The following is a 25,632-nucleotide window of genomic DNA, read 5'->3' as shown; positions in this document are numbered from 1 at the left end:
TCTCTGCATTTTTTGGCCAGTGAGTGCATTCATATCAGGCGAGCTTCGGGTTGGCCATAATGGTTCAGGTATTCATGATGACCTGTTTTTATTGCTTGATTCAATGATGTATGGTATGAGAAAATGGCATTGTATGGAGCATATGCAATATTTTGCCTCACGAAAGATGAGTTTTCTGATTGCCAGCTACACTCAAGCTCATGCACCACATATTGCAACACCTGGTCCCTTCATGGTCCCATCAGGTTCTGCAAGTTCCTCTGTGTCAGTCATCAATTTGATTAATGTGGATTGAATGGTGAAGATAAAGGTACATGCCAGTAATGATCAGCTCATCGGTCATTTCCTTCATCTGGTCCAGAGTCCAGAATATTGAAGCTGCTGTTGACTGTTCAATGGCCAATGCTTCTGTTTGTTGTTCAGGTACTTTTGATCAGGCTCTATAACACTAAATAACTCACCTATGTGATACCAGTTCAGCTGAATTCGCAAAGCTCTTACTTCCGAGAGGGATATTGTGATTTCATGAGGAAAATATTTGGCATGTTTCCTACTCAATCAGTAAGAAATGTTCCATGTCAGTATAACAATCGCTCACCAAAATTGAGCCTCCAGTTCGAGTCCTATACAATCAAGTTTAAGAATCAATGGACAAAAAAGGACGTACTTTTATGATTCCAGTGCAATGCCATAGATTCCTGGAAAGAAGGTAGCCATTCACTGGCTCCACCCAGGTAATCATATAATTCTCTGGGACAACGTAATAGTATGGATAGACTTCCTTCTCTTGCACTACGATTGGCTCCACGACTAGCAGATATCCCTTTCTGTTTAGCTTGGCTCTTGACACTCTGACCCAGGACTCAAGCCTCCAGAGCCGTTCCTCTGAACAAGTCCTCAAGTTCATTTTGGCGAATGTTTTCTTTATTAGAACAAAGTGAGCATGTAACTCCAAATACTAGCCTGCACTCACCATTCCCACATTGTAGTTATATATGGCTCCTGATGGGTGAACCAGCTTGGTCCAACCCCCATGCACCTCAGACCTGTTGATGCCATGGTTAGATCAACATCATCAGTAACAAAGGACACCAACTGAGGCAATTCGATCTGCATCACATCGATGTCATAGTTGCACTGTGGAGAATCCCTATGTCATTGTGTGAGTACTCCGTGTTTGTCCTGTAATATTGACGACACTCACAGTGACCATGCCATTTCAGTGTACCACCCGAGTTGTGTAGGCCAGATAGGAATACTGCAATCAAGCAGCTGCAACATCTATCAAACAATTCTTTTAGCTGGGGTCTCTACAAAAAGCTTTAGAGCTTGCAGCTGAACAAAGTACATACCGTCACCATTGTAGCCATCATTCAACATTCACACAATGATAGTGAGGTGTTGATATTTTTATATTTCATGCCATGCACGATTCTGATCATAATACCTCCACTGGGAACAACCCTGAAACCAGGGATATAATTAGTGAAGGCAGTTGGAGTGATCATGAGGGATATAGGATATAGTAGGTGATATATAGTAAGATCATTATGGTACTGCACTAGTATGTACATATGCAGGCCTATGGAAAAATCAGACCGATTGTGATCTTGTGCAGAATATGACATGTGCTAAATTACTGTACAATTGTTGTAGCGCTGAAATGTGGGGAGATTTGGAAATCTATGCTACAAGCTGGATATCTCATGATGGATGATGGATATATGGGATGTGTCAGGCTCTGCTATATGTGTGAATGCCTAAGGTGTGACAATCATCCCTGAGTCCAAATCATTATAGCTACACAGAGGGCATGTGTGAATCATGGTTGTGCTAATGAAATTCACATGATGTACCCAAAGCATTGCTCTTGCTTTATTCACAGCATAGATGAATGTTGTCTTTATCGTCATGACTGGACGATGCATGGGTGGGATGGCGACCGATTGAACGGGACACTGTATATCTCGGGTAAGCCATCAGTGAGAAGTTCCTGACAGACTCACTGAATTGAACCACAGATCAACTTGTGTCTGATAGAAATTGTTAGTTACTGTCGCTGATTACAGTCGTTACTTACCAAAACTTTCCTGCCTTTCATTGGCAGCAATCCCCTACAGGCCACATGGTTTGTGCGAGACATCTGTGTTATGATATGTTATGATGCAGGGTTTGACAGCTCGATAGGGGCTATTTGCCATAAGTAATGCAAGTCATGTATTGGCGTGAGTAAGGCGGGTGATCAATTATCTATAAGCAGAACTTCAATTCTGCCCAACGCCGATGATCAAAATTACATAACTTCAATTCTGCCCAGTGCCAATCAAAATTACATTTATCGTTTAAGTGCTGGAGCACACTCACCCATGGCATGATGTGAATTTGAACCTCTTGTGACCGTATCTCAATACCATGCAGTGTTTGACTGTGCTGTCAATTTCGAGCTCTGTGTGATGTGTGCTCTTCAAGCTTCATAGTCGGCAAATAAATGTTTAAATTTGTTTCCAGAAGACAAGCCAAAATGGATGGGATTGCGGCTTTCTGGGCATATAGGACAGCTCCAAAGATTGTTATACATGCATGGATTTAGTGCAAGATGGCACATGAAGAAAGTGGCACCATACGTCCTATTTACTTGCACAAGAATGATGACATGGGCAAGTCCCACACGACTCTCAGAGACTTTGGGGAACTAAAGCCGTTGCTATTGGGAAGCGTGCCAAACTGAGCAGAGGGGATTGGCTGAACAATGATAGGCCAAATGTCTTCCAGGACCATTCACCTGTCACTGGTAGTGTCAGAGATAGTGCTTTTCGCAAGTTGTGACTTTGCAGAGATCTGAAGAACATTAGAACTCCTAAATGTAGATCATGATGAGCTAGGTAAAACAGTGCACAGATGAAATTTATGTTATGAAGGGGAGACTCCTCACAGCCTCTGAGAATGTTGTAAACATGTGTAGGTGCTCATACATATGGTCTAGAGCTGCCATGATAATGGCATTCATTGGTGCTGGTTCCAGGATATTAGCGCTGGTGTTGATATTGATATTCACCTCTACCTCAGCCTCAGCTTCATTCCCAACCTTGGCTTCACTCATGACCATGGTCTTCCTCTTCTTTAATTCATCCTTCACCATGAGAAGTAGAATATGGTAAACCTGACATATTGATGCAAATTTCATTAGTTCAATACAAAAGGGTAAGGGGAAGAAAGACTTGCAAAAGTCATTAAATTTCTGGCCAGGCATTGGGCTAAACAATTGAACCTTGACAGAACCTCTTCTGGAAAAAGGTCGCCAATTCTTCCATTGGAATTTCTATCTGATAACCCGTCGACAGGGTACAAAAGGGACCCCCACAGAACTTCTCAAAATACCTGGTGACTTATGAGGTCTGAATTTGCTTGCTGGACCTGGAAAACAAAAATGCTTGAGGTCGAATTATGCTAGTTGGTCTCCAGTCTCTTACCTGAGAGGATTGGCCCAAGTTAAGAGCCAGAACGAAGGAGATAGCCTTCTCAATCGTCTTGGTACTGGGAAAGTTGGGGTGCGCTGACATCGCACCTTTCAGGATTTTTCCTAAGTCCAATTTGGCACTGGAGAATGACTTAACAAGCTGCTCAAATTAGTTCCTAGGAGGAAGCAAAAGCAAGGATGAGGGAAAACATACACTTAAGCGAAGCACAGGCCATCTGGCAGACACGGTTTTGGTCTCTGAAATCCTTGTGATCACTGATCAAACTGTAAGATAGTGACTCATAATGAAATGCCCAAAATGCAAGACACCGACCTGGGTGGGACTCCATGTCCTCATAGGTCTTGTGAGTCATGTCTAAACTAGTGAGAAAACAAATCTTATCAGACATCACGTTCTTGTCGCAGAAATTCGAAATGGGTTTCCAGAAGCTCCAGTCCACAACCCACCTATGAGCAAGCACCTTGTTAGCATGATTATTCAATTCCAGGGCGACCTCCTCATGTAATGAAGTATTTGTGAGCAGATGTTTTTGTCCACACCAGTATTGGTGGAGTCTCTCCATTCCAGGTTGGGATGCATGATCTGTTGCTGCTCACCAAAGGCTAGCTTGAGTTGTGTTTCATTTGTGTCCTCTGGAATGAGATACTTGTCAACAGCGCTTGCAGAATAGCCAGTGGAGTGGTCATAGAAGTTGAAGTCACTGTATGCAAGATCAATGTAATCCAAACATGGCACAGATGTGCCAATGACAGGCATCTCAGCAGCATGTTGAAGGACTGGATCAGCGAGACTGAAGTGCTTGAGGGGTGGATGTCCTGATGAAAATGGCATAGATGTGCTAAAGGAGGGTGTCTCCACAGCACACGAATCAGGGACAACGAGATGCTTGGGAGGTGGATATCCAAATGGAAACAGAGCATGATGGAATTGTACTGATGTGTTCAACTCTGGAAGCTATCAATGTGACGATGAAGACATGTACAACTACAACTAAATAACAAAACTCACCAACCACGAAGGAAGCACTAAGCCTCTGACACCTGGTCTGCAACAGGTAGAATCGATTGATCAAACATAGGCACTGCTCTCCAACTGATTTTGCAATTGAATAAGTGAACTGTCTGGGGAGGTGAAGCTCTCACCATTGTTGCGAATAAATTGTGGATATGGTGCATATTCCCCGCGCCAGGGACAACTAGCGTTCCAACCTGTTGAAGTACATGAATCCAAGGCTGATCATTCTCAAATACTTTGTCACACTATGAACAGATCAATACGATGAGATAATTATTTGATTTGAGGAGACAAACTCACATAGATGGGGTAGATGTGAGTGTAGTCGGCCAAGTATCCAATGAGAATGAATTCTGCCCTCATAAAAGTGACAAACAGATGCTAAAATTGCAGGTTAAAAGGAAACAACGGCTGCAGCACTGATGGATGGTGATGAACCACTTCATTCTAGAGGGAAAGATTCAGTGGATGATTTGTAGTATAGAGCTTACTTACAGTGAGTTGTATGAGGCGAAGAATGGAATTCCGTTGTGGCATGTATAGCCACACATTGGACATTGATGGAACACTGTCCATGATTAGGGTAGCAGGCAAGCAAATTGGCAACAAATGAAGACCAACCATGTATTATAAAGACTGGCCATGCATTATCAATGGCCAGAAATCAAAGATGGTCACAAGCGAATAGCTAAGAATACATGGTGGGCAGGGGCGGTGGGCGAGGCGGTGGGCAGGAATGGTGGGCAGATGTGATGGGCAGTCATGAGTAATGAAAATTGTGCCATTGAGTAAGGTAACACATACTACTTCACATTAAGGCTGATGAGGAATTCAGATCGCGCCCATCGACTGGCATCAGTTGCTGTGATGTAACATTAATTTTCATAATCAAAATCAAGGGTGCAGTCCATGAACATCTCATCTAGCACCTCAATAATCAATTCCATGCTCGCATTCCTTTCTGGCCCCAAAAAGCATGGCTCCTCGACACCAAGGTAATCACCATCTTCATCCTGTTCATCCCACTCCCTGTCAGGTGGTTGGGCGATTCCTGTTGGATTGTCTTTGATACATTCATCTTGCACTTGTGCACTTGTCTGACCAGCATGCTGTGGTGCGGAGTTATGAGGTTCTGAGACCCCCACACTATGCGAGTAAATGTGCCCTACCCTGAGGCCAAAATGAAACCTCATGAGGGCATCATGATCGGCAGAACTAATAGAGTTGTAAAGTCAGTAGACATGGCCAAAAGAGGACAGGATAACTCACCTATTAATGTAGTACTCTTGCCAATCGTGTTTATCTCCCGCTATGGGAGAAATCCCATCATTTGAGTTATGCTGGCCTCGAGAGAAAGCTGGAATAATGTGACATGCCCTCAGCACAGTGCCCAGGTCTATGAAGCTGAATGCACCCGGATTCACTAGAGGTAGGAAATGAATGCGGCACAAAGTATGCATTTCCCAGACATGTTCCTGTACAGACTCATACCACTGCACAAAAAGGAACTCTGTTCAATGAGATTTGTACACATTCCCAGTATGAACAACATTGATGTGGTGTATACCAAGGACCTTGGCATAATGGTAGTGGCCATTGTGCCCATCATCATGTTGGAGCAACATGATGTTGCAATGTGGGGTTCTCGGATTGATGACATCTTGAGCCCTTCTAACATCGTAAGTTGTATAATTGAACCTCACCAGGTTGTGGTGATAGATTCTATTACGTTTAAAGAGAATGGAAGCACATTCTTTGTCGGTATGGGTGATTTTCTCCATAGAAGATCCAGGCGCCCCTGTGACAATATGGTCCAAAATATAATCTTTTAACTGCGGCAGGAAGTCCTGATGCTCATGTCAGAATGATGATTAATAAATTCCAAGGTCAGCTACCTTCATAGCAGGATCTCCTGCATTACTGTGAAGGTAATGACCAACTTCATCGTAAAGCTTCTCGCTTTGGCCGATGTGGTGGTGTAGCCGGGGATCACTCACGGTTTCGTTTGACTCCATATGAGAAGCCCATTGTTGATGTCATTGTTTAATGCAGCCCAAGCACATTTGATGGTGCTCAATCTGAGTTAGCTGTTGAACAAAGGATCTGCAATCAGTTCGACAGTATCTACCCTTCAGCGTGTGGTGCTCCAACTCCCCCTAAATAGCAGTTAAGCTAAAGTGATGGGCAGCAGATCATGACTTACTGGCTCTGTGCTGTATGAATCAGTGGTTCCAAAGTGATGGATGGAAGTCACATAGTCCCCCAGCACATGAAACTTGTAGGTCTGAAGATTGAATGATTTCTTCCTCCTCAGTTGCTTTGGTAAGGGGGTATCCTGCAAGTGCTCTGCACTGGCCTTCTGTTTCCCTTTAGTGTTGGTACTCGCTGCAGTTCCTTGCCCAACACCATCCGCCTTGCCTGTCTCCACCTGCTTAGCCACATCCTTTGCCTGCCAACGAGACCGTGCATCAACCTCATGATCGAGCTCCTGGGTGCTGTATGCAGCACACACTGTTGCCTTAAACTTATGAAATTGTTCACCAAGATCGGTTGTTTGTTGGTCAAGGATTGCTAAGGTCAGGTCAGAATGCATGTGCAGTTTGGCAAGTCCATGCCAGTGTGCCATGATAAAAAGTAGGTCCATGATAATTTTGTTGTAAGCTTCGGGGAGCAGGCCTTTGAAGACCAGGATAGAACACTGGTACCAAATTAGTTCACAAAGCAATATGAGAATTATCCCAAATGCATACCTGAAGAAGATCTTCGAAGTTTCGTGCAGCCAAGTTCGACAATTCAGAGGTGTTGGCAGAGAATTGCCTAATCGTTGTGGGCCCAAATGAGGGAACTTGTCTGTATCTGTCAGAGGAGGGGATGAGTGTGGTGGGCCTTCATTGGATATGTATTAGCAACCTTTTATCAAGCTCGTGGACCAGGTCCTTATTCAAGGCAAAAATGATGTGAAGTAAATGAACTAGAAGCATATGCCAAACCCCTAGTTCGAACTCATGAAGGAGATCAATGACAAGCACAGCAAACACGTTGAATCCAAATGCACTAAGGCTGTCTGACAGCAAGTTCTAATCAAGGGTGAGTGAAGGCAACAAGGGAGATGGATGATCGTACTCACTGAGTTTGGTACCCATGAATCAGGCTTGAGAAGTGACTCGACTGCTACACTGTCAATGCTGTAGTTCTTCTCATATATGAACCTGTGTGCGGTAGCAACAGGCTGACTCCTCGAGGCATGGGACCATGCCATCATTGAATGTTGTTGCCAATTGCAGCTCATTCCCAAATGATGAAGGTGAGCGGTCAGTATTAGACATCACGTACAGGGGCAACCTCCCAGCTGTCAAATGGTTGCAATGAGAACTCTGGCTTCTGTGAGCTTAGATTTCATTTGAGAACATTAGGGACTCACTTCTCAGGATAATCTGCAGAGTAGGTAAATAATTGTGGATAAAACCTGTGTTTTATCTCATCACAGCACAAAATGACAATCCCATGCTCGTAAGCCTCTAAAAACTCGTGATCGAGCAAGACTTTCCATTGAGCCTGAAACAGTTCACACTGGAAATGTGTTGTGTACTCATGGCCAACCCCCTTGCCTCCAGTGTAAGTGCCAGTGAAATCTTTGAAAGAGTCTGGTAGCTGCCAAGATGTGAGTTTTGAATGCTGAAGAGGAAACTTCAAAAGGGTAATTGCACCTTTTGAAAATAGGCCACATGATTAGCCAAATTGCAGGATGGTTTGCAATGGTGGTATTTGGATTCATTTCCAAAGTACATGTACAACGGCCATAGCTTCGCATTGCCAAATGTTGTCAGGTGCATGGCATCTGACCAAAACATAAGTGTGACAACCACACGTGGTAAATTGCACCCCTCCTCCTGAGGAGACTCCTGAAGTTCACGGTGCGCATCCATGAAAGCCAGAGAGGTATATAGTTCACCTTGAATGTCAACCTCACAAGGAAGATGAGGAGCACTCCATCGCAGTTGGTAAGGTTCATAATGGAAAAGCTCATCGTCCTGAGGATTTGAGAGCTTTTCATGAATGATGGAGATGAGAGATTGATGGTAAAGGTCTGCTGCGATGTACAGTCAAACACCTGGCTGAGCTGTGGTCCAAGAAAAGGGAACTTGAATAGTTACTTGAGTTTTGCGCCAACCCACATCCTCATCCTCCCATTCCTCCCTCTCATCGTCATCAATACTCACACCTAGTTTCAAGTTGATTTTGTCCCATGGCATACTCCAGACATTATCGGGATCAAAATTTGGGTGACCAACAATATCAATGAGCTCTTTGAAGCTTTGATGGGACTTCTGCACACTGCCATTCCAGTACCAATGACCGAGCTCAAAAGACGATTGATTGGGATAGGCGTGAAATAAAATGTCATGAGTGTCAGCAAGGACATCTAGCTCTGCTGAAGTAACAGCTGGCACATAACTGATATCTTGGAGCATCACTGCTTCTTCCAGGTCATGAGATGGGGGGGTGGATGAGAAGAACTGGTGAATCAATCCAAAGACATTTCTAGCAGTGCGAAAGGGGGGAACTGGCAGAGATGCACGATCACCAGTAGACACATCAGTTGGTTCTGGTGGGTTAACCTCCAGTGCTGGGGTAGTATGGCCAGGGGGGGTGCTTGGAAGAGGTTGTGGGAGCACATCCTCATGCTGCCTATATCGTAGCGGCATAGGAATGCCAATACATCAGCTCCTCCACTGCACCAGTGATAAACTTTCATCCTCATCTATTTCCATAGGTGTGGTGCCAATGCTGGCGGTAGATGCAGTGGCGAGTGGATGGTCCTGCAATTAAGGCCCTGCACCTGAAACCTCATGTGGGTGGTGCATTCCCAACAGAGTTGAGCAGACATGTGAAGGCTCAGGTTCTGCATTGAATGGCTCATTAGCCTGTTCAGTGGACAGGAACGATCCCCGTGGATGGTGGGGGTGCTCACCTGAAGATGTAGTGCTAAGGTGGGTATACCTGTCGACTTGTGACCATTTTACAGAGCCCAAAATGACTCTTGCTTTAGATAAAGCAGAAAACAATCGCTTCTTGCCCTTTGTGCATGAGCATTGATGTTTACTGTAGGCATTCTCATGTGTGAATTCATGCGTACAGGTGTATCTGAAAGTGATTGGAACCCACAATGAGTCATCCTGATCCATGACAATGAGGAGTGGAAAGTGTGAGGAGCTAAAAACTGTAGTTGAGCCCAATGATAAAAGGTCGCCACTGTCTTAATAACTGAGGGTCTTATATAAATGCATGTAAAATGTAATGACACCACAATTACACTAGGATAAGACTTCTTGCCAGTCCTCGATTAACATGGTCTATGACTTTTCTTCTTTCGTGGTAGATAACGTGTGAGTTCTTGGGAGGCTCACTAAACCAATCTATGTGATTAACTTAGCCAGAGCTTTTGTGTTATATCCCAACTTATAAACTTGTCTAGGATAAACCATCTAGACACTGGAACATGGTTCCTTGTTAAGATAGTCCTCTGTAGAGACTACAGTCTCAAATATGAATATGTTGACCAAAGACTGGTTGGTCAAATAGGCACAAAGTGGTGAGAAACTGGTCTCACAAACAAACAGATTGACCAAAGCTCATGTTGGTCAATATCAGAAACTAGGTGAGAAGCTGGTCTCAAATAAACTAAGTTTCTATCATAAGAAACTTATGTAATCTCAAGGGAATGTCTTTTCCCTGGACTTGGTACTTCAAAGGGGCTTTCTTTGTAAGCAACAATCTTCACAGTCCAAAGGCAAGGCAATACCTTAACCTTAGATAGGTTTTTGTTAGGCTTTGAACTTTTCTCTATGGTTTTCTCTAGCCAAAGTGAATAAGCCAAAGGCAAGGCAATACCTTAACCTTCTTGCTTCACAATATCAACTAGGTCATTATGTGATTCCCATCTCACAAATGACTTTTCTTCAAGATATAATAAATTCATGAATCGCAGAGGGGAAACTGAACTATTTGACCAAGGTTTGAAACCAAGGTATGGGTTGACTAGCCTGATGCCTAAGCTAACAGACTTTGTCTTTTAGGGGGCTACCTAGTAGTCATGTCCATGCATGATTCCCAAATCATGCAGGACACCGTGTGGAATGACTTACGATTTGGTGGCAATAAGGTTGGGCACTAATGATGGTGGGTCAGTCACTAATGATGGTAGGTCAGTACGGTTACTTCAGAATAGCCTTGGTGCTGTGATGGTGGGCCACACGGCAGGCTGGTGCACTTGATGATGATATGATGACATAGGCTAAATTCATGCCCCATAAAAGTAGGGTAAAACATGTCCTATGTCAGATCACTCACTGGAAATGGAAGCTCCATCTTCACCTTCTTCAACCATTACTGCCCCCCCGACTTCCATGAAGCTGCTCGACAGTTAGCCAGAATGATTGCAGAGGCTATGACATGCGACTTCGCCATCATGCACTACAACAGTGCCTTGGAGTCCATGATTGAATGGTATTGGTGAGATGGCATTGGATCCTATGCCAATGTTGAGCTAATACCACTCCACAAAAACACAGGCCTATCAGTTGTGATGGGAAAAAAATTCTGCCATCCCATCTAGAGATGCACTGTGATGGATATGATTATAGATTCCCATGCTGCTTATGCGCTGATGGCAGTGGAAGAGGAGCATATGTAGAGTCTGCCATGTATTCTTGGTGGGATGAGGGTACCAAAAAGACTGATTGGACTGCAAGGTGTACAACCAATAGATGCAGATATCAAGGTTCAGTATTCTTCATACTCAAGAAGATCTCAGACTCAATATCACCTAGTGAAAATAGACAAATACTTCCATCTACCATCCTCAGCTGCCTTCTGGTACCCTCAAAGAGGTATGTTTGCTTCATTGCAGCACTGCAGGTTCATGACGGACGATAAAGAACAGGAAGTCTTGCCTAAGGCTATTCGATTTGAATGGACCCACAGGGAGCAAACAGAACTGTTGAAAAGACTCAACTCGTCTATTGGTAATGGGATTCCTGCAAAGGAGTTCCAAATTCTGTTTAGACACTGCAAAAAATGCATGTGGGTAGGAGCAAGGCCAATGATGAGCCATCATATCTGTTCAGGTGTGACAAAGCATGAACCATGGTCATGGCACACTTTAATCGAGTCACACCACTAGCTTATATTTTCTGATTACCTATGTGCACACTGCAATTGGTACTCTAGTCTACCTACCATATCACTTGAATAATTGTTTACGCATAACATCATATTCCAAGTGATCTACATTCAGACACTCAGTGAGACATGTAAGGAAATGAGATACTGCACTTTCAACCGTAACTGCCACATTTGGCCAACAAGAAAGATAGAGTCTAGAAGGACAACTTCATCCCTGCCAGCATTGACACCCTGCACATCAAATCCTTTGCAGGCAGGACACACCAGCACATACAGTGACCTATGAGAGATGTGTGACCAAAGATTTCCTCAGCACCCCCCCCCAGGAAGGGGTGATACCAAGGCAGTAGGGGTGAGTTATTTATATCTTTTGATGCCTACTGGCTTGCCCACCCAGGCCCCACAATCTCAACTCCATGAAGGCTGTAGGCACTCAACAATTCAATATTGAACCACCACTGTATACATATACAGTGGCTCAAAAAACTGTCCGCATGTTTTGACATTTTTCACTATCTATGATATTGTGTGAGAATGAACAAATGGCTCAAGGACATGCTTATACCACATTGTAGTATGGCTTCAGGGCTTTCATTTGAGCGCTACACCGTGGGAATCTGTGGAGATATGGTGGAGACATAAGGCTTACAAAATCATGACTCATGCAGACAGTTTTTTGAGCACATATTAAAACTATATAAATCATCATTTATGACACCATAACAATCATGCCACCATTAAATAAATTATAAAGTGGTGTCATTATGTCATTTTAAAACCATATCTAACTATACAAACCAAAAATTTCCATATGTCATGGTTATATTCACCATGAAAGCCACCCCCCCTGCTCAAAGGGATAATATCCTCTCTCTTTCCTATTCTGGCCTCTCTGCTTGTCAAATTTCCTCTAGAACTGGAGTATCCAAGTCCACTGTGGCCAAGTTCATCAAAGAAAGTCACACAGACAAGGAAAACTTCTGTGAAGGGCATCCATCCAAGCTCACCTCTACTGATAGGAGGGCTATTATTCAATATATCACTACAGGAAAGGCTGATAATGCTGTCCAGGTCACCTATTACATCAATTCCACCATCACATTCCCTGTCTCTTCACACACTGTGAGAAACATTCTCAAGACAGCTCATCTCAGGTCAGTAACAAGGAAGAAAAGGCTGTCCTCTCTATCACACATATGCAGAGAGGACTAGCACCCTTCTTTTTTCACATATATACCTTGCCATCTGACCCAATCCTATTTACTATGGTCTTATATGATCATATAACATGCTTCCAGTCCATGTAATCCAATTCTGATGGGCTAAGGCAAAGGTTAGTCATCTCTGTTTATGTGTGATAGAGAGGACAGCCTTTTCTTCCTTGTTACTGACCTGAGATGAGCTGTCTTGAGAATGTTTCTCACAGTGTGTGAAGAGACAGGGAATGTGATGGTGGAATTGATGTAATAGGTGACCTGGACAGCATTATCAGCCTTTCCTGTAGTGATATATTGAATAATAGCCCTCCTATCAGTAGAGGTGAGCTTGGATGGATGCCCTTCACAGAAGTTTTCCTTGTCTGTGTGACTTTCTTTGATGAACTTGGCCACAGTGGACTTGGATACTCCAGTTCTAGAGGAAATTTGACAAGCAGAGAGGCCAGAATAGGAAAGAGAGAGGATATTATCCCTTTGAGCAGGGGGGGTGGCTTTCATGGTGAATATAACCATGACATATGGAAATTTTTGGTTTGTATAGTTAGATATGGTTTTAAAATGACATAATGACACCACTTTATAATTTATTTAATGGTGGCATGATTGTTATGGTGTCATAAATGATGATTTATATAGTTTTAATATGTGCTCAAAAAACTGTCTGCATGAGTCATGATTTTGTAAGCCTTATGTCTCCACCATATCTCCACAGATTCCCACGGTGTAGCGCTCAAATGAAAGCCCTGAAGCCATACTACAATGTGGTATAAGCATGTCCTTGAGCCATTTGTTCATTCTCACACAATATCATAGATAGTGAAAAATGTCAAAACATGCGGACAGTTTTTTGAGCCACTGTAAATACTGCTTATTACAACATATTGCACTACCTCATGTGCAGCCATTGATTCAATATGCCAACCTGTCTTTCTTCGGATCTGTTTGATTACTCAAGTGCTTGCACAAGCATTTTTCAACTCTCGAATTCTCTGGGCTCTGAAATGCTGGATGCCTATATAGGACTGATAGCAAGTCAGAAGGTCAGTTTGGTAATATCACATCTTTGTGCACACTGATCATTTTCTTGCCACATAGCTTCAAACTGAATTATATGTTCTGTCATTTCTGCTCAAAGATCGAGTCTATCCTGGTGATCTTTGGGAAATAATCGATGAGTGCAGTATAGAGGCCAGGCAAGAAGAAACATTGTGCAGGCACCAGCATGTCTGTACTGGTGGGGATGGTGGAAGGCATGCCCATGTAGAGCAAGTTCTCATAGACAAGAGGAGGAGACAGTGTCAAATGGAGGTGTCTTTGTATAGTCAGGCGATTGAGCTCTTGGAACAACACTGGATGTGTGAGCTTATTCAAATTTAAGTGCGGCTGTGTGGTCTGAACCCACTTGCTATTTGTAGCATGATTTGGAGCTCAAACCAAGCATCCCATCAGGCCAAGCATGATGGAAACAGTTACACCTGCGAACTACATACCTTTACCTTGCGTGCCTTTAGCCTGTTCAATCGCAACACGAGAGATGTGTGTAGCTTGGCTAAGGAGGAACAATACCCACTGCCTCATTCCATGTTCAGAACCTTTGATTGAGAAAATGTTACATTCAAGTTCAGATGGCTCTACCCTTTCAGTCTTTGGTCAATTGGCCTCACACACAGGAAGACCAATATCTGTCAGTTTGAAGGTCAGTACTGTGATAGTCCACTTGGCTGCTCCCACTGCCTTTCTACAGTGTATTGGCTCCCCATTTTCCCTGTCAAGTACATGGGTCACTTCCGACATCCAAGAAAAAAATTTCCAGGCATTCCAAGCAGAACTGACCATGCAGGCAGAGTTGATGGTGACATCCCTTGCCACTAGGTGTAATAATGCTCATCTGCATAACCTTGGTCTGGATTTGCTCATCTTGTGGGCAAAGCTATGCTGTGCCCAAGCTGAGATGGAGCTCTACATGATGGCCATTGAAAATTCTCATGTGTGCAGCTTCTGTGACAATAGTAAGCATAGGCTGATTGTGCTCCCTTCAATCATTGATGTCCTTGTAGGTTTCTCAACATCCCCAGATCTGATTGTTCCACGATGTCTACCTGAGGAAGTAGACCTTATCCAGGATCATGAGGATGATGAAGATGAGGATGACGACGGTGATGGCTCGGGCAGCAAAGACTATGATGATATTGACATTTGGGTGCCATGAGTTAGACCAGGCTGAGATCAACATCTTTAGTGCATGACAATATTTTTGGCCATCCTGCTGGACCCTAACCTTCTTCATTTATTGCCTTTGTATCAAACATTACTAGCTACTGTATTGATCATGTAGAACAGTGTTATTTTGGTGTAATCATAATAGACTTCACGTTCACTCCAGTTTCTAAGAGTGGCAAAGCTTGAAAATCAAATTCGTATTGCTGCCACGGATCACATTGTGCTTCACCAACTCAGAATATTTCAGTTCTTTCTTTCCTCGGCCCACACATACATCTTACGAGCTAGCTAGTAGTACCTATTAAGCATACCCAATTCCCTAGGCAATATGACACCCCTTAGTATCTTCTTCCTCGATGTTATTACTCTGCAGCAAGTTCACACATCTCAATTATTTCTTGATCAATTCATGTCATGTTTCTGTATTCTAGCTGCTAGATGTTTGGTATATATTCTTGACCACATGTATCTTGACGCCCATATGCGATCATGGCCTTCTTGAAGCCTTAGAGCTTGCAAGGTAAGTCAATGCTAAACCTGCATCATCCAACAGTAGACCATGAGAAAATAGGTTTGTCATCAATTCCACCACATTGATACATACATTTACTCTAGATCTCAGCCATCAACCTCAAGTTTGTATTCACCTGGGTGATACAGTCAGTTTATTCCCAAGGCCACCCATGTCCGACATACTTTGAGTTGGAGAAGGGGTGTCCCATGCAATCTGATGAGGAGAACAAGTACTGATTCCACTCGGTGCATATTTCTCCATCATCCTTGCCTGGTAATTTTCCTCTAACCAGTGAAGTCTGTACATTTGGTACAGATTTTGCAGCCTTTTGCAGCCCATCTCTGCCATCTGCAGGTGCTCTTTCAGCCTGACAATGGAGTCCACCTCACCATCTTCGTGTTTTTGTGTTGGCAGAAGTAGAAGGGAAGCCTTATTGTTCCTTGCTGATTTGTTATCATCAACATCGTCGCTAACCTATTATAAACTTTAAGAACAATTGATGATATTGACTGATTTTACCTGGTGAGTTCCTGGTCACCTTCATTAGTGTGGCCCACTAACTCGATCCTAAGCAAAGGCATCAGCATGTCCCACCTCCGGGTAGGCACGATAAGTTTACCGCAGGTTTAAGTTGATACTATGTCCTTGTAGCTCGAAGGTCTGACATGAGGGACACAGCATATTGGACCTAGGCAGATGTAAAATGGCGAGCTGCCATGAGATGATGCAAGGTCAGTGGAGCTATATGCCTATGGTGGTACTTATGTCACACTTTAATCTAGCCATCGAATTGTAGCTCAAGGTTGACAGATATTCACCTTGGCCACCGTTTGACCCACGGCTCTGGCCACCAGTTACATACCATGCCTACTGCCCTGCCCACCAGTTAAGTTCAGTGCCCACTCTGGCTACCAAGTTTCCCTGAGATATCATATAGCATAATGCTAGGGATAAAAGCAACTTACAGTATCTGCGACGCCAGTGCTACCCTTTCTTCCCAACTTCCATGACCACCCATGACACCACTTCCAATATTCTGGCCAAATGCAGTGTGGGAATCATATTTCAGCTGGCCAAGCTGCTGAGTGGAGAGCAGTATGTTCAGCCCATGGGATTCTGACTTGGCTTGGTGCTCAGAGAGTAGAAATTATCATCAAAAGGGACTGTCATTCAGGCTGGTACTGACACTAGTGAAAGAGATACATGCTTAAGTAAGCAGCAAAAATGCAAACATAAGCTAAAGAAAGTGAGGGTAGGTAAAGGTAAGTAAAGTAAGTAAATCTAAGCCCAAGGAAAACTTGACTGTCACAGTGGCTTGTCCACCCTCCAAATGGGGCCTTGCAAAAGAACATAAGTTGTCCATATTGACCACAATTTTTGTATGCTCATCCTGTCCACCAGCTCCCTATCCGATCTGCTCGTATCCCACAGATGCCACTTTGGTCGAATGGTGTTCACACTCTGCAACTATCCTTCCTTGCTCACCAATGGTATATTAAGACTGGAGCAAATGGAAGATACTCCATTGGAAGACTTCTCTGCCGAGTAAGAGACATATGCAATTTGTATTCACTTGTTGGCTGATGTACTTAATAGAGAGTGGCGAGAACATCACATCTTTGAGCAACTCTTGGACTCCTACCCCAGCCTTCTGGACCAATTGAAGGATGGATCCGATGAGGAAATCCTTCACATTGGGGAGCTGGTACATCACTACCTATGTGGCCAGATTTTGCACTCATAATTTGCAGATTGGTAAGGGAGCCGCAGGTGCCAGAGGCGATGACACAAAAACATTGAAGTCTGTGGTGCTAGATTGGATTTCCCCGAAAGGAGAAGTGATACAGCCTCCTTTACACAGAAACTCCAACATTGACCACAGATTCAACCACAAGCTCACTGGATCTCTCCTCTGTCCTGCTGGGCTGGATTGGAGTGATCCTCAGTATGCTCTGGTTTGCTGCCCTTGAATATTGCACTTATTCTTATTTAACAGGATTAAAGAGGATCTTCACAGTGGTGAAATGTCAGTCTGTGGGGATCAGTGGCCCATATTTTTGTATGCCCACTATGTTTATGATCATGAGGACCCATGGTCCAGTCTTCTTAGGAGCCACTTGCTTGTATGTGTGAGTGCACACTTGTGAGATCACCTCGCCCATTTACTTCATCGTGTTCCAACAGGCCTACAAGCACATTTTCACCTCTCCAAGCTCAGTTGACAGGGAGCCCAAAGCCACGCAATCCAGCAATGCTTGCCTCCATGGCATGAATTGTGTCACCATGGCCTCCATAGCCTATATCGCAACTCAGGTTCATTGATGATGATATTTTTGTGCATAGTGTTGATGTACGAGTGAAGGTGCGATTCACCTTAAGCTCATCTTTGGTGTTCTCGCAAACTGACACAACCATGGACTCTGAGACTTTCTACCATAGCCTCCTTGACCTCTTAGAAGACCCTGAGGAATCTAAGGAAGTTGATGAGCTGCTTACTTGGTGGAATCAGTATGTTTAACATCCTTCACCATGTCGCCAAGGCTGATACATTATCACCTCCTCAGCCAAGTTTTTCCTACTTCCTCTGCTGCCAAGAGACCTATCAGCGCCAACAGTACCTTATCCAAGATACAACAAAAATGAATGGCCCTCAGACAAGCTACAAACCTCCATAATATCTCTTTGTAGATTTAATATACTCGTCTGTCTGTAGTAAATAGTATTGCAATCTAATGATGGTCTGCTTTTGCTTTGCATCAATAAGGACCATTCTTCCACGAAATGCCGACAGAAGAAATCGCCTGACCAATATAAATGCACCAGCACAATGCAACATGTTGTAAGATTTTATCTAGAAGCGCCCTTGAGAGTGTGTTTGCGGAGAAAAATAGACTCGATTGCATTGCATATGATAACCATAGCTCAGCAGCTATCTGACGGATAGCACTACCCTGCCATGTTTCCGCACCATGGGAATAAAAGCAGTCCCCATCCAAAAATGTCTGACCTTGGAAGATTGCAGCATTTAGAGAGAGAATGGGGAACATGCAACAAGGAACTATTTTATTGTACGTTTGTCATATCTCAAGCGGGGATCACAACCACATACCTAAGGTCGACGCCAAGGGGGTTCTTGTTGAGAATACAATGATAAGCTCTGCCTGCATAAGGCAACCACATTGGCAGAGCTCGATACTGTGTTGGATACACCCAGCACCATTGGACTATCGTCCATTATAGTCCAACACAATCCAACCATATAAATGTTTAACTCACACTGTCATTAATTTATATATTGGGGAGTATAAAATTCAAATCTCATCGTGCATACACTTATCAGACCTCATCGAGGTTGGGGAAGATGGTAATCCACTGCCGTTCATTGCCCAGATTGTGCACTTGGTAGGTTGGAGCAATGCAAGCAGGAATTGCAACTGCATACCTAGGGTCGACACCAAGGGGGTTCTTGTCAAGAGTACAATGACAAGCTCTGCTTGCATAAGGCAACCTCGTCAGCAGAGCTCGATACTGTGTTGAATATGCTTGGCACCATTGGACCATTGGCAGTTATGGTCCAACACAGTCCAACCATATAAAAGATTATCTGACACTGTCATTAGTTCAGAGATTGTGGAGGAAGTAAAAGCAGTCAAAGGCTACATGCCACCACCAGGGTAGGGCAGAATTGTAGTATATTGCAGCTGGTCCTCAAGTAGGCAATGGCAGTTGGTCTCAACAACTTAATATTGTATTGCAATGTCTGATGGGTGTTGCAATATGTGCAATTTTGGTGACAAGCTGGCAAGTGATTGTGACTAAGCTGTCACAGTTGTGCATCTGATGGTTTCTATCCAACTAAGTCCAAGTATTCAAAGCTTGCTCATGAGGGGTACAAATTTGATGATTATTGTGCATATTTTAGATCAGATAAAGCCTTCTAATGATTTATCATTTTCAGGTCATTTACCTAATGAACCTTCATGTAGTTTGGAGGAGCAGCAGGACACATGATGCTTGCATTAAGTGACAGAGAACCATCACAACACCAACAAGCAAAATGTTGAAGGATAACATTGATACTAAGGTCTTTGATTTGAGTCTGATAGAGACCATAACTGAGGGTGCAAGCAACATCATGAAGTAGCTTAGCAGGCAATTCAGATAGATTTTCCCTGTAGATGTGGTCAGGATATGAAAGCCAAGCGGGATCACACCAAAGCTTGGTGAGAAGGGTATTTTCCATGCTCAGGTCTCCTTGACAATGTTCATACTGCTGAAAAACAGAACAATGGACATAACAAGCATGTTCAAAGTGAGAACAAGTGAAAAGCATGGGTGTGCCACAGATACTGATGTTGATGTGCATACCATTGAAAGTGACTGAGTCCACATGAGGATATATCCAACATTTTAAACATGACTCAACATGGCTGATGAGCATGGTATGTAACCAAGTACAAAATCCAAGTGCCATAGCAAACACTGCAGGATGAAACTTGGGATGATAGAGAGGGTCATAATAAAACACATATTTGGCAACATCATGTAAGACACTGTGAGGGGGACAATCACTGATGTCAAGTGCATGAGGTTTCAATAAGGGAGATTTATTCATAAATGCTGCCATTCAGAAGGAGAAATAGGGTGTGATTTGCCTATGCAATCCTGAGGGAGGGTTCAGAAAGATGGATTAACAAAGCAGAGGGCAAGGCATACCAATCAGATATGGTCCAAAGGCACCAGAGTACAGGCTGAATATTGTAAGAATGGAAATTGAACAAAGAAAGATGAGACAAAGGTGTTCTGCAATCAGAGGCCCAGGAAAAGGAAGGATATAGAAACTCATAGAAGGTCAACCAATGGGGAGAGGCAACTCTCTGCCAATTTCAAACTCAGCGTGTGCTCCCGCTAAAGGGGTGTGTGGCTGAAATGGTAGTTAATGAAACTGTTGACCACTGGACATTGAGCACAACATTATGAAGACTACATCATATGGAGACTTTGTTGCGAAATATCAAGCTTATTGTATTCTCCATGCAAAAAAGGAAAAATATGCGAATCGTAAGGCTGTAATGTTTGGTAAAAGCTCATGCGACCAACTTTTTCAAAATTTTCCATGGCCATTACAACTAAACCATGAAAAAAAGGCCTTGGAAGGCTTCACTCAACCTCCCAGCATATCGTGTTCAGTCACAACAGGGAAGTCACAGGTAGCAGACTGATATGGCATTACATAAGCATAATAAACGCGTCGCGTCGTGTCACAAATCCTCAGAGACCACTGTAGAACTCTCAATGCCCTCCCCATACCACCCAGGGGACCATTGGAAATCTACCAAGAGATGTTCTATTGCCCAGAATGATCAGTTAGCTCAGCTTCATGCAAAAAAACATGCCAGAAATGAAAACATCCCTCCAAGTCCTCACACCCCTGGTACCTCCATCATGTCCCAACCTCTACCAGCTGTCCCTGGACAAAAGGTTCATGCGGTTGAGAATGCAGTCAACAAATTTGTTGTTTCACACACCATGTCTGAGCCAACCTTGAAGCTGAAGGAAGGTGGTGTTATCACAGAGAAACCACACAGGAGATTCCTTTGGAGACAGGTGAGAGTGAAGATGAGGAGCCTTGAATTTTTGAGTGTAATAATTTCACTAATTACTTTGACTTACTATAATTCTACAGCTGTACTGTGTATTTTGGTGTTGCATGAGTGTTGTAGTTCGATATATAAGTTATAGCATTCAAGGTCATGTCGTTGACCGCATTTCTTGCTTACATAATGCCACACTTTCTTTGGCTGAGTTGCTGCTCCCCACTACCAAGAAAGGAATTTTTTTCCCACTCTGTTATTCAAGATACAGGTGCCTGAATTTTCAGATCGGACAAAACCCAACTATACTTCATACAGTTGGGGATCACTAGGGCTGCTCAATTCTTGGGCTTGGTTTGCTGGCAGAGTTCATTTGTCAAAAATCGATGTTTTTAAAAGGTCCGCAACACTGCCAACAGCATGCCAATGGCCCAGCCGTGATGCAGGAATAAATTCAAGGATTGCTGCATGGTGCAACCAACACTGGCCGAACTTCAAGCACATCTCGCAGGGCAAGCCCAACTCCTCATGGGGCTTGCAGCTGTGCTCAATGATTATGACAACAACAATGTCAAATTTGCCAATGATGATGACCTTGATGATGATTTTCTTTCTGATTCTGATGCATTGTTCATGGCAGCTCTTGAATATCAATCGTCTGCAGCATCTATCACTGGTGATGGTTCCCAAGGCCCATACAATCAGATTCCTCGGTCCAAAGACTTCTTTTGCCAGACCTACATTATGGTCATCCCTACCCCAAACACTGGCTCCTGTAGCGCTGTTGACGGTCACAGAGTGTGCCAGTGGCTGGTGTTGTGGAGTAGCATATGACAGATCTCCCCACATGTGCTGCCTGCTATAGGCATGTGGTGGTGGCATGAATGAGGCGCTGGTCATATGCAGAGTTGGTGAGACGGACGGCTGTGAACATGCAAGCTAGTATTAGTGTAAATCAGTCTGATCCTCACAAACGAGCTAGACTTACTGCAAGGAGAGCCTGTGCATACTCATTAGATTCACAAGCCATCAGAAAGCAGCTATTACGGGTATAAGCTGGGGAGGCATGTCAGCTCACGTTTCTGCTAGCCAAACATTACTTACCTAGGCCGCTCGTGATGATTGCTCCTGCATGGAGCGCTCTTTCGATGATCAACGGAACGGAGTGCGTGTTATTTGCGAATGTTGATGGATGCCGGGTGCCTGCTGAACGTTAAGCGATGTCATTAGGTGACAAGTGAACCCCAGTGAAAGTCGGTCAGACGCCAGCCGACGGAGAACGACGGAAATCGACCAACTGTGAAAAGTATGATGTCAGTCGACGAGCGTCGACAAATGGCGCGTTACGTCGATGCACAGACGACTGGTAGCAACGCTGATTGACGCCAGTCTATAAAACATCGAGTAGTTAGATTTCCGTAGATTTGAATAGATGGCTCGCATCCATTGGTTCTCACATCATATCGACGCAAATTGACGGAAAACAATGCATTTGAAAGCTACAAAAGCAACAAAAAAAAGCTAAAAATGGGCTACCCGCCCGCTCATTCGCACCAGCTCCTCCGTCCTACTACCCACCCCTGCTGACGATACCTAGCACCTAGCTAATGCAGCGTACCACCAGAGAACTTTGCAAGAACATCGACTGTGTTCGCGGTCCAAACACAGCCAGCAACCTAGATAGAACACACGAATAAGTGTATAATAGGAATAGGATCAGTACTTACCAATGTTCAATGTCAGAATCATCTAGCCGTGCTTGTGCTTGTGGTGGGTTTCGCAAACGCTCCAATGCATCTCCGATAAGTCCAGCACCGTCGTCGAGAGTAGCATTATGCAGCGCGAGAATAAATTGCATATCTCGCTGAAGTTCAAAACGTTTCACATCACGACCCAACTGATCTAGGTCAAGATCTTTCAATGGATTATGCCAATGTGCTGCAGGTGGTGTCTCGTCACGCTGATCTTGATCGGCTGCATGCATCTCATTATTGTCAAGATCGTCAGGCGGTCCATCAGGCTCTCAATGCTGCTCGTCATCATCACGACCTTCAAGATCTCGGGGCAAGGCATCAAAGTCTGGCTCTGGTATGTATTGATCATTGTCTGGACTGCCTGGGGGATGCGGAAGATTGACATCCTACATCATAATATTAGCGAGGTAACTTAGATTGTACAATTGCCTTACATTAACAAACAGTTCTCCTGATCCACATCTGCGCTTGCGTGAAGGCCTGTCGTCATCACTGCTACTGGAAGATGTAGTGGAAGAGGGTGTACGTCCCGAACCGGAGGCAATGGGAGGTTGCATGAGAGATGGTCCTGCAGCTGGTGCATTGTTCATAGTAGTAGCAACAAAGTTTTGAAATGACCGAGAGAGCCGTGCAGCTCGCACTCGAGGCTTCTCATCCTCATCAGCCTCTTGCAGGTGTCTTTGCCATGTCCTGAGGGACTTCAGACACTTCCGCTGTCCATGACAATATTTCCGACAGCAACACCAGTGTTCTGCGTTCATAGGCTAACTACAATGACATGTGCTTAGTAGCCACATAGTAAATGAAAGAACACACCTTTGGGAGCCTTCAGATTGGTTTCGAGTAGCCTCAGTGACACGACAAAGTACAAAATCAATGTTGCTCAAGACTCGTTGAACGTACGTTGAGCTGCGCAGCGTGCAAGAGAATATTGGCCTTGTCAGCTCAAATCAAACACGTTGTTCAACGTTTGTTTACACAAGTTAGATTTCCATCAATCTAGGTCTACTGACTACTCCGAACCTACAAATCCATCAATCTCCGTCCGAGGGCATCTGACCGATTCTTACTGGGAGTGAACTCCGCCAGCGAACTGAGCCCAAGAATTGAGCAGCCCTACTGAAACCTAAACTTGGTTTGTTCCCGCGGCTTCAATTAATAATTTACAACCGTAAAGTCCGCGTTTCATGCTAGCGTTATAGAGTTCTACACATCACACGGGACCGCAACCCAGGCGACCCAACCATGATATCGGTAGACATCACCCTACTCAACGGATGACTTCTTGTAGGCAAAATAATGCGGACCATCATGTTCCGGACTTTGAAAAACATTTTCCAAATTACCCAATGACATCTTCTATATGAAAAACCAAGCCGTAGGTTGACGGATGAATATTATATCAGTATCAAGCGCTGCAAAACGAGATAGAGATGGAAGAATTGACGAAGAAGAAATTGCACTCTGCTGCACTGGTGGGAATCAAGCTGACTCAACAAGAAGACATCGACAGACGAGTCATCCACGACAACTATGATAGCGCAGCTCCTTCCAAATCTACGGATGTGCCCTGTGTGGCACAAGCATGGAAGGTAGAATTGGAGAATGAAAATTTCTTCAAGGGACTCTCGTATTACAATTTGGACGCCAGTTGTCCGTTGTACGCTGCCATGACGTTGAAATAAAAGCAGGTACTGCTGTCCTCGTGGCCGGCGCTAGTGACAGGCTTAGAGATTCAGCTCATCATAAAGCATCCAAACAAGTACTGGTCCATAGAAACAAGGATGTGAGGGATCCGTGAAGTGCAGGGGCGGTAATGTCGAACGTCGAAGCATACGCAGATACCCGCACGGCCTGAGATTATGTCAGCGGATATTGCGAGTGGTCCAGCAAAGTGAGTCAAAATAGTCTGTCCCCCCTCCCTACAGATTTAAAGATAATATTGGGTGGGCAGAACCCTTGTTGAATTTCAAACGGATAATTAAATGATACCTGGCATCGTGGCACACCTTCCTAAAGCTGAAATTCTGTTCTATCCTGCATTATTTTTACCTACGGAAAGTCATCCAATAACTCTGACAGTTTACCTTTCTTATAAGAGCTCGTCGTCCAAGTAGCAAATAAACTGTCATGGAGTAGGGCAGGACGCTACGTAGCGCCGATTGGTCGCGCCAGGCAATATTATCCGTCTGTTCGGACAACAGTTGTTTGCTTACCACGGGAACGGTAGCCAAGCCCGAAATTCGCCAGAATCTCTCTGAACTTTGGGCGTACCAGTATCTTGAAATCAAGTGTGAGTACTTCCTAATCATCGTTTATCCAAATATAATTGCAATATGTAGGATTCGCACAACTCTTGCGTCGCAGGCCACCTCGAGTCCATGAATGATCATAGATGATCATGGACCAGCGTACCGGTGTGGCATTGTAACGACAATGATATGTCCTCAAGTTGTCGTCCGTGTCGTTATGCGCCACACTGCGGCGGGAGTGGGGGATTAATGGTAGTCACCAATTTGCTGGCATACTCAAACAGCCTATAAATTATGTGACTTGCATGCTCTACTCCTAGTTAACGCACACTACTTTCAATATGTTTTTTCTCTCCTTCCTCCTCTTGTTGGTTCCTCTCGTCTCCAGCACGTCCCGCCACAG

General features: G+C 44.0%; 5 protein-coding genes across 5 annotated transcripts; 2 read left to right on the top strand and 3 right to left on the bottom strand.

Annotated features, from left to right (window-relative positions):
- Window positions 1–265: 265 nt before the first annotated feature.
- BJ212DRAFT_1299343 (uncharacterized protein) lies at window positions 266–1,370 on the bottom strand (the record flags this gene model as incomplete). Its single annotated transcript, XM_041332848.1, has 7 exons — window positions 266–408; window positions 462–500; window positions 599–623; window positions 668–922; window positions 974–1,046; window positions 1,205–1,281; window positions 1,353–1,370. The coding sequence occupies 7 exons, from the start codon at window positions 1,368–1,370 to the stop codon at window positions 266–268; spliced, it is 630 nt and encodes a 209-aa protein (XP_041193599.1).
- Window positions 1,371–1,909: 539 nt separating this feature from the next.
- On the bottom strand, window positions 1,910–9,199 carry BJ212DRAFT_1299342 (uncharacterized protein; the record flags this gene model as incomplete). Its single annotated transcript, XM_041332847.1, has 27 exons — window positions 1,910–1,966; window positions 2,007–2,033; window positions 2,081–2,114; window positions 2,365–2,469; window positions 2,783–2,857; window positions 2,973–3,160; window positions 3,379–3,414; window positions 3,471–3,534; window positions 3,566–3,597; window positions 3,672–3,733; window positions 3,792–3,925; window positions 3,973–4,433; window positions 4,622–4,738; window positions 4,794–4,874; window positions 4,989–5,061; window positions 5,298–5,355; window positions 5,497–5,708; window positions 5,763–5,916; window positions 6,244–6,340; window positions 6,389–6,452; window positions 6,491–6,571; window positions 6,622–6,665; window positions 6,697–6,988; window positions 7,404–7,570; window positions 7,621–7,702; window positions 8,376–8,539; window positions 8,669–9,199. 27 exons carry the CDS (start codon window positions 9,197–9,199, stop codon window positions 1,910–1,912), a joined length of 3,492 nt encoding a protein of 1,163 aa, XP_041193598.1.
- A 4,918-nt stretch (window positions 9,200–14,117) lies between these two features.
- On the top strand, window positions 14,118–15,104 carry BJ212DRAFT_1299340 (uncharacterized protein; the record flags this gene model as incomplete). Its single annotated transcript, XM_041332846.1, has 4 exons — window positions 14,118–14,155; window positions 14,516–14,591; window positions 14,640–14,904; window positions 14,953–15,104. The coding sequence occupies 4 exons, from the start codon at window positions 14,118–14,120 to the stop codon at window positions 15,102–15,104; spliced, it is 531 nt and encodes a 176-aa protein (XP_041193597.1).
- A 1,906-nt stretch (window positions 15,105–17,010) lies between these two features.
- On the top strand, window positions 17,011–18,272 carry BJ212DRAFT_1270676 (uncharacterized protein; the record flags this gene model as incomplete). The annotated part of the gene is made up of 7 exons (XM_041330905.1): window positions 17,011–17,174; window positions 17,226–17,334; window positions 17,381–17,574; window positions 17,626–17,758; window positions 17,814–17,942; window positions 17,992–18,137; window positions 18,194–18,272. The coding sequence occupies 7 exons, from the start codon at window positions 17,011–17,013 to the stop codon at window positions 18,270–18,272; spliced, it is 954 nt and encodes a 317-aa protein (XP_041193596.1).
- A 3,582-nt stretch (window positions 18,273–21,854) lies between these two features.
- Window positions 21,855–23,964, bottom strand: BJ212DRAFT_1576814 (uncharacterized protein; the record flags this gene model as incomplete). The annotated part of the gene is made up of 8 exons (XM_041342172.1): window positions 23,412–23,964; window positions 23,270–23,363; window positions 22,951–23,197; window positions 22,498–22,520; window positions 22,328–22,429; window positions 22,212–22,279; window positions 21,965–22,162; window positions 21,855–21,890 (listed from the first exon to the last, which is right to left on the bottom strand). Exons 1-8 carry the CDS (start codon window positions 23,736–23,738, stop codon window positions 21,855–21,857), a joined length of 1,095 nt encoding a protein of 364 aa, XP_041193595.1. The 5' UTR covers window positions 23,739–23,964.
- Between the last annotated feature and the right edge of the window lie 1,668 nt (window positions 23,965–25,632).

Source organism: Suillus subaureus, assembly GCF_016647635.1.
Source record: "Suillus subaureus strain MN1 chromosome Unknown BJ212scaffold_14, whole genome shotgun sequence".
NCBI lineage: Eukaryota > Fungi > Basidiomycota > Agaricomycetes > Boletales > Suillaceae > Suillus > Suillus subaureus.
The sequence above is the reverse complement of the archived record's forward strand: the minus strand, read 5'-3'. Positions and strand labels throughout refer to the sequence as shown.